The sequence below is a fragment of the Musca vetustissima genome, unplaced genomic scaffold (genome assembly GCF_032173495.1).
Source record: "Musca vetustissima isolate MV318-11 ecotype Yass unplaced genomic scaffold, APGP_CSIRO_Mvet_v1 utg283090, whole genome shotgun sequence".
NCBI classification, from domain to species: Eukaryota; Metazoa; Arthropoda; class Insecta; order Diptera; family Muscidae; genus Musca; species Musca vetustissima.
The window spans coordinates 1-8,962 of NW_026887781.1; the positions used below are offsets into that span (position 1 = coordinate 1).

The following is an 8,962-nucleotide window of genomic DNA, read 5'->3' on the forward strand; positions in this document are numbered from 1 at the left end:
AGTTCTTACAACCAGGAAAGTGGGTTGACGATAGAAGATCAAGATCGATTGACTCACTATAGCAGACCATAGACTCACGTTTAACCTTCTTGATTTCGCTCTTGTACCTATTGAACTGTCTTTTATAGACATCCCAATCTGTACTGAGCTTTGTCTTACTAGCTCTATTGTATGTTTTCCTTGCAGCCTTCCTCAAGGATGCAAGGTTTTGTGACCACCACACCGGCTGAGATTTTTTCCCAGGGTATGTTAGGGGACAAGAAGCCTCATAGCTCTTCAGAAGAGTAGCCGTGACATTGTTCACATCTACTTCAACATCCTCAACCGTTTTTGGATCTTTATGATCCAGGATTGAGGATGCTGTTTTAGCTTTGAATTTGTCCCAGTTTGTCTTCCGAGGATTCCTATAAGGCTTCTGTTTTCCTCTGGAGGTAGGAATCTGGAAATGTATCAGTCTATGATCTGAAAATGAGCATTTTTCAGACACATCTCAGTTCATAATCTCCTATGTGAAGCACATTTGGTTATGTATAAGGTAACCTATATAGCGAGGACCATTTGGTCTTCTTTAAGGAGCTGCTTTTTGTATCTATAAGACGTCTTATTTGGTCTTCTGCGTGGAGCCACATTTGATCTGCATTTTTTTAAATAATTTGTCTCGTTTTTTTCTTTCAGGAGAACGTCGCGGTTTCGGTGGCGGTGGTCGTGGACGCGGTCGTGGTGATCGTGATGGTGGTGGTGGTGGCCGCCGAGAATTCAACAATAATAAAGGTGAAACGGAATATGCTGAAAACGGCGGAGAAAATGGCGGTGAACCACAAAAGCCACGCGAATTTTACATACCACCCGAACCCACCGACAATGAGGAAGAGATCTTTGGCAGTGGCATAACGAGTGGTATTAATTTCGCTAAATATGATAGTATACCGGTGCAGGTGAGTTTATTCTTTTTTGAATACAAATTTTTATGCGGATTCCTAATGCGAATTTTCTAATTTTACAGGTCACTGGTGAAAATGCCCCTGCGGCCATACAATGCTTTGAGGAAGCCGGTTTTCGTGAATTAGTTCTCAATAATGTCAAACGTTCCGGTTATAAGCTGCCTACACCCATACAAAAAACCGCCATTCCAGTTATATCCTCCGGGCGTGATTTAATGGCATGTGCCCAAACGGGGTCCGGCAAAACGGCCGCCTTCCTTCTGCCCATTATCAACGCGCTGTTGAATGAGGGCTGCGAAACGTCAATAGGTAAACCACAGGCTCTGATTGTATCGCCCACCCGTGAATTGGCCATACAAATTTATAATGAAGCGCGTAAATTTGCCATGGATTCGTATATTAATACCCAAATTGTTTACGGGGGCACTTCATCGAAATATCAGGGTGAAAAAATTGGTCGTGGTGGTACGCATATTTTGATTGCCACCCCAGGTCGTCTATTGGATTTTGTGGAAAAGGGTTTCATTACCTTTGAGGAGACACGTTTTGTGGTGCTCGATGAGGCGGATCGTATGCTGGATATGGGTTTCAAGGAGAGTGTAGCCACCATTATGAATCATCCCACAATGCGTGGCATGGATCAGCGTCAGAATCTTATGTTTTCGGCCACATTTCCGGCCGAGATTCAGCGTATGGCTGGGGAATATTTGAATGAGTACATCTTCATTGCCATTGGTGTGGTGGGCGGAGCCTGCTCGGATGTCACACAGAACATTTATGAGGTGAAGAAGTATCAGAAGCGGGCCAAATTGATGGTAGGTTTGAATTAGATTTTATCTTTGCTAAATCATTTATTTTCTCTTCCCCCTCCTAGGAACTCTTGCAAGAAAACCCCAATGGCACGATTGTATTTGTGGAGACAAAACGTGGTGCCGATTTCTTGGCCTCACTACTGTCCGAGACAGAATTCCCCACAACCTCGATACACGGTGATCGTTTACAGCGTCAGCGTGAAGAAGCCTTGGCCGATTTTAAATCGGGTAAAATGAAAGTGTTAATTGCGACTTCTGTGGCTGCTCGTGGTCTCGACATAAAAAATGTCAATCATGTGGTGAATTATGATTTGCCAACATCCATTGATGAGTATGTACATCGTATTGGTCGCACAGGACGTGTGGGAAATAATGGTCGTGCCACCAGCTTCTTTGATCCGGAAAATGACACGGCCATTGCTGGGGATTTGGTAAAGATTTTGGAGGGTGCCGGCCAAGAGGTGCCTGATTTCTTGCAGAACTATAGTGGTGGCGGAGGCGGTGGTGGTGACTTTGGCAGTGGTGGTGGTTTTGGTGGACGGGATGTGCGCAAAAATGTACCAAAGGTGGGTTGTGTAGGTTTTTATTTTTTTTACAAAAGACTTTTGGACTTGTCCAGGAAGCCGATTGGCTTGCAATAGGAGGTTCATTTGATCTTCTTAAAGGAGACAACATTTCGTTTGACAATTCGATCTTCTTTATATGAAGTCCATTAGGTCTTCCACAGGATGACCGAGCAGTTGGTCTTCTCTATATAAAGATAATTTTGTTTTCTAAAAGAAGCCCAGACTGGCCTTCCATTGGAAGACTATTTGGTCATCTAAGAGAAGTCAATTTAGTCTTCCAAAAGAAGTAGATTTTGGTTTTCAATAAGCGGCCAATTTGGTCTTCTAAAATAATCCCAGTGTGATCTTTTATTGGAAGTCAATTTGGTCATCTGAAAGAAGGTAATTTAGTCTCCCATTAGAAGTTCTGTTTGGTCTTCAATAAGCGGCCAATTTAGTCTTCAATCAGATGTCCATTTAGTAGTTCTATTAGAAGCCCAAATTTGGTCTTCAATAAGAGGCCTATTTAGAATTCTATAATAAGCCTAAAGCCTGAAGCCCTTTCGGCATTCTATACGAAGCTTCCTCTCAGAAGCCCTTTTTTGCCGCCTTCTATAAAAAGCCCCATCTTGTCTTCTATATGAAAACCATTTGGTCCTCTACTTGACCATTTAGTCTTTTACAGAAAGTCAATTTGGTCTTAAATAAGAAGCTAATTTGGTCCTCTATCAGTGGAAACTGCTGTTGGTCTTCTATAGGAGGCCCATGTTGACGTCTAGCGAGAAGCTCGTTTGGTTTTCTATTTGGAGATCATTTAGTCTTTTACAGGAAGTCAGTTTGGTCTTAAATAAGAAGCTTATTTGGAGGCCCATGTTGACTATAAGGAGCTCAATTTGGTCCTCTATGAGAAGCTCATTTGGACGTCAATGGGATGCTCATTAGGTCTTCAATGTAGTCCATTTGGTCTTCTAATAAGAAGGCCCATTTGATCTCCAATGAGAAGCGCATTTGGTCCCCATTTGAGAACACCAATTGGTCTTCTAAAGGAAGGCATTTTCTGTTTTTCTTCTGTTTTGGAAGACAATTTGGTACTCTATAAGCATATTTGGTCTTCTATGAGTAGTCAATTTGGTTTTCAAAATGTAGGCATTTTGTACGTCTATTGGAAGGTCCATTTGGCCTTCTATGAGAAGCCTTTTTGGTCTTCTATGAAAACCCAATTTGGTCTCATATTAGAAGCCCATTTGATCTATTATGAGAAGTCCAATTTGGCTTTTAACAAGGAGCCTATTTGGACTTCTTTGAGAAGACCATTTGACCTTCTAGAAGAATCCCATTTAGTCAAAAGGCATTTTGCTCTCCTTTGAAAGGCCATTTTGGTCTGCAATGAGAGGCCTATTTGGTCTTCTATTAGAAACCCAATTAGATCTTTTAAAGGTAGACATTTTGGACTTCTATTGGATGGCCCATTTGGTATCCTATGAGAAGCCAATTTGGTCTTCTATGAGAAGCCTTTTTGGTCTTCTGTGAGAAACCCATTGGTCTTCTATGAGAAGCCTATTTTTTCTTCTATGAGTAGCCCATGTGATATTCTATAGGAAGCCCTTCTTCTTCTAGAAGTATATTTGGTCTTCTATTCGAAAGCCAATTTTGCCTTCTAATAGAAGCCTATTCGGTCTTCTATTAGAAGCCTATTCGGTCTTCTATTAGAATCCTATTCGGTCTTCTATTAGAAGCATATTTGGACTTCTATTAGAACCCTATTCGATCTTCTATTAGAAGCCTAGTTGGTCTTCTATTTGAATCCTAGTTGGTCTATCAGAAACCCTATTTGGTCTTCTATTAAAAACCCAATTTAGTCTTCTATTAGACGCCTAGTTGGTCTTCTATTGAAATCCAATTTGGTCTTCTATTAGAATCTTATTCGGTCTTCTATGAGAAGCCTATTTGGTCTTCTATTAGAAACCTAATTTGGTCTTCTATTGTAGGAAGCCCATTTGGTCTTCTATCAGAAGCCCATTTGGTGGTCATCTATTGGAAGCCCATTTGGTCTTCAAATAGAAGCCCATTTGGTCTTTTATTAGAAACCTAATTTGGTCTTCTTGGGAGCAGTCCATTTGGTATTCTATAATAAGCCACATTTGATCTACTATTGAAAAGTTCTATAAGAAGTCCCATTTGGTCTTTTATGAGAAGCCCCATTTGGTCTTCTATGACAATCCCCAAGCACCCCAGCCCCTATTAATTTAAATTTTATTTTCAATTGTTTTTTTGTTTTTCAGAATGATGACAATTTTGTTACTTCATCGGGACCGGCTGCCCTGGAAGAAGAAGAGGAATGGAATTAGAAGAAGGAAGAACTGAACGACCGAAAATACTACTTGTCGCCTTTTCTATGTACCTCATCATCAATTATTACACTGAACTGGTTTCAGTAAAGAAAACAAATTTTTACTCTACTGAGCCCCCATCACTCACACCAACCCCCTCCCATTATAACTCCTTAAATTTGAATTGACAACATTTTTTGATTTATATATATTGAACTCTATTTATCTACGTTTTCACAAAATTTTATTTTATTATTAATTATTGTTCCCACTTCACACACACACACTCACAAGTTCCCTTTTGATGTAAAATTGTAGGCGACTGATCATTCTTCTTAGAAATTTGAGGTTTCTCTTTTCACATTTGTTAAATTATTTAAATGTGGTGTGTCGGAATCCAAAAAAGGATAATCTCCTCATCCCAACACCCATCACCCCCCACAAATAGAACTAAAGATGAACAAATTATCTAAGACATACTTTTTTAATTCATATTCATTACTTTTTTATATATAATATTAACCAGAAATGTATTTGAATTTACATTAGTTTATTAAAAACAACAAAAAACAAAAAAAAAAAAACAACAAATAAATTTTATAACTTTTTATAAAGCGAACTTAAATTTGTTTTTTTTTTATTATTTTGAACGTTGGAAAAGGAAAAGTAATCCTCCTCCGGTATACGGCGATGTGCCTTAGCTACAATATGCGACGACCACCTTAGCGACATCTGTAAAAAAAAGCTTGACATCATTGAGATACAACCACCCACCACGACCAGCAGTGGGAAAATCTGATGGACCCCTTCTCATTGGTTTGTGTCTTGGTTTTTAAAGTAAATTCAACATTCATATATGGTCATGTGGTGAATTTTCATTTACAACGTACATTTTTGAAAGCTTGGGCTAGGTTTACCGAATAGGACAGGCTATTTTTATTTACCATCAAATCTGTTGAAAAAAATTAAAAATAAAGTCCATCTTGCAGTGACAGTCCAAATCCGGAATGACTACTCGTTCCTCCTCCACCAACAATCATCAAGGAAATTAAATTATCGATTGTTTCTCCAGCTCCTCTTCCTCATTCTCTCATATCCCCATTGAATGTAAGTAGTGATTCGAATCCTACCTATTATGATCCTCCCTATATTGAATTTCATTTCAGCATTTTTCCTTAGATGTGCTCGATGAGGCGTATTGTGCATGCTGTGGATATGGGTGTCGAAGAAGAGTGTGGCCACCATTATGAATCACTCGTAATGGCATCATATGTGGCCAGACAATTACAAAAACCTTTTTGTCCACTACTCCTTCCAGGAAAATTCTGCCGGGACAACATTGGTACCTATAGAAAGGCAATGGAGAGTACTTTCATCCTAGCTAATACAAGTATTGAAAAATACCGCCCTAGTTGGGGGTATTTAAACAAAACTGGCGGAGTCCTGGGGCAAGGATAATTATTACTTTTTCTGTGTAAAATTAATAACGGCAACAAAATCATAGTATTCATCATGAAATTTGGCCCAACTGATTTTTTTGTTACTAGAATTGTTATTGTTGAATTTGGAAGAAATCGGTTAAGATTTGGATATAGATCCCATATATATTTTCATCCGATTTCAGGTTCGAGATGCACCAAATCGGTAATATACAACGGATCGCGATGAAATTTGGTTGGTACATTTTTTTGAGTCTGCAAATAAGTGCGTCGAATTTGGAAGAAATCGGTTCAGATTTGGATATGGCGCATATATATATTTTCATCAGATTTCAGGTTTAAGATGCACCAAATCGATAATATGCAATGGATAGCGATGCAATTTGGTTTGTACGATTTTGTTTGAGTCTGCAAATAAGTGTGTCGAATTTGTTTCAAAGCGGTTCAGATTTAGATATAGCATAGCACGTCTAAGTAACTCAAAACACACAAAATACATCCCATCATCGTAAAATTTAGTTTGCATGTTTTTTTTTTATAAACTAAAACAACTCAGAAAAATTAGTTTCAGATCGGGTCAGATTTAGATATAACATCCATATATATGTTCCATCCGATTTCACGTTTAAACCACGCCGAAATCACAATATACGCCGATCGGATCTGATTTAGATATAGCTCTCATATATATGTTCTTTGAAAAGTTATATTCTAGAAGGAAAGCTTCATCCTCCGAAAGTGGAATAGGCTTTTGGGGTGTCACGTTTCTCAGTCAGTAGCTTCTTTTCTTTTAGCAAATTCAAAGTTTTTATTAAGTGCCGTTTTTTTCAGAACAATTCTTAAGCAAAAAATATTCGGATTTAAGAATATAGCCATTCATGATGTTTGTCTTTGAAAACCTTAATGTTTCTGTGACATTTTTACAAACTTTATATTAGCTTAATGATAACTTAACGTCTATTCAGTTGGAGGGGTTCAGAACCATTGTACTTCAAAAACATTTTTATTATTATTATTATTCCATTATTTGATGTAGCGACCTATCACATAGGGCAAAGGACTTCAATATTATATCTACTCTCAACCACTAAATTCAATTTACAGGTTCAAATATCTTATTATTATATCACAATTATCAATAAAAAAAAATATAATTTATTATAGTTATATTTATTTAAATGTTGAAATCAGTTATGCAATAAAAACACAAACAAATAAGCAAAACCCATGAATTTAAGATGAATTGAGGTTGAAGTAATCGTATAAATGAGTTCGATAACATTTTAAGGAAGAGTTAAAAGTTTTAAGAGAAGGCGGTAAGGTGTTAAAAATTCTAGCAATTCGTACAAAAAAGGCTTTTTCCAATAAAGGACACAAACGCGGAACAAGTATTTGTATGTTTCTAACAGATCTAGAAAACATAAACAAATCAACTACAGAGGAAGGAGTCTGCAACTTAAATACCTTATAGAACAACAACATTGACCTTAAACTCACAAAACTTTCAAAGGTACAACCGAGGAACTCTTTAACGTAAGGAGAAATGTGATCACGACGTTTAACACAATATACATATCGCATAACCCTATGGAACAAGAGTTTAATTTTACGTAATACATATCCACAACAACCCCCAAAAATCTCAATACAATACAAAAAATTTGGCATAATCAATGCATGGGCCAATTGAATTCTAATGCTCTTAGGTGGAGCCATATCCAAAGAGTACAACTTTCTTAAAATAAAGTTTACCTTGGACACCAAAGAATTAACATGCACATCAAACACCAAACTACTATCAAGAAACAAACCAAGACATTTCATAGAGCTTACAACATTTATAGAATTATTATAAATGGAAACATTTACTGAATTCTCTTGCAAATTCCCAAAAAACATAGCTTTACTCTTTCGTGTATTAATTGAGAGTCCGTTTGCAGATAACCACGTTACTAACACATTGATATTAAAATGTATAGAGGACTGCAAAACATCTAAAAACACATATTCTCCTTTAAACAAAATCTGCAAGTCATCAGCAAATGCAAATGACATACAGCTCCTACTACTAATACAACTTAGCAAATCATTAACATACATAACAAACAATAGAGGCCCAAGTACAGACCCCTGGGGTACACCACTACTCACAGGGAGCATTCCAGAAACAACATTCCTACAACAAACATACTGCAAACAAATACGACGAAATAAGCTTACAAGCTGAGGACGAAAAATTGAACAAACGATGCAATTTTCTGATTAAATTAGCGTGATTAATTTTGTCAAAGGCTTTCTCTAAGTCTACTGACAACAACACACAACAACCTCCCGCACCAACAGTCTTCCTTATATTGTCAGTCAATCCAACAAGAAGAGATGCAGTGCCGCGATTACTCCTAAATCCATACTGGCTCTCATGTAATAGAGAATTTTCACCAATATAAACTAGCATTTGATCTTTCATGACATACTCAACCATTTTAGAAAGAAGGACTTGATTTTATTGAAAGCATCAACAATCTCAGCATAATCAATTGCACGAAAGGAAAAACCATCAAAAGCATCAACAGGAATACAAGAATCATCAAAAACATCTACGGATTGATTCGAAACAAAAGCTGAATTCAGAGCTTCAACATCAACATTCCCGACTTCTCTGTCATCAGTACATAAACCGTTTTTATTTAAAATTGACCACACTTCCTTTGTGGATTTATTAGAAAACATATCCCTATGAGCAATAAATTTTAGTTTTCTTATAATTTTTTTGGCTCGGTTACGACAGCGACAAAACAATTTCTTACAACTAAACTTCGCTGCAGATCAAACATATTGTTATTGAAATCTCCCATAATAATAACATTTGAGTACCTAACAACAAGATAGCAATCT

At 37.3% G+C, this 8,962-nt stretch overlaps 1 protein-coding gene across 1 annotated transcript; it reads left to right on the plus strand.

Annotated features, from left to right (window-relative positions):
- Positions 1 to 186: 186 nt before the first annotated feature.
- LOC133335470 (ATP-dependent RNA helicase vasa-like) lies at positions 187 to 4,646 on the plus strand (the record flags this gene model as incomplete). Its single annotated transcript, XM_061543744.1, has 5 exons — positions 187 to 244; positions 676 to 935; positions 1,004 to 1,756; positions 1,816 to 2,319; positions 4,581 to 4,646. Coding segments are annotated over 5 exons (1,641 nt in total), but the record flags the coding sequence as incomplete, so codon positions are not given.
- Positions 4,647 to 8,962: the final 4,316 nt, after the last annotated feature.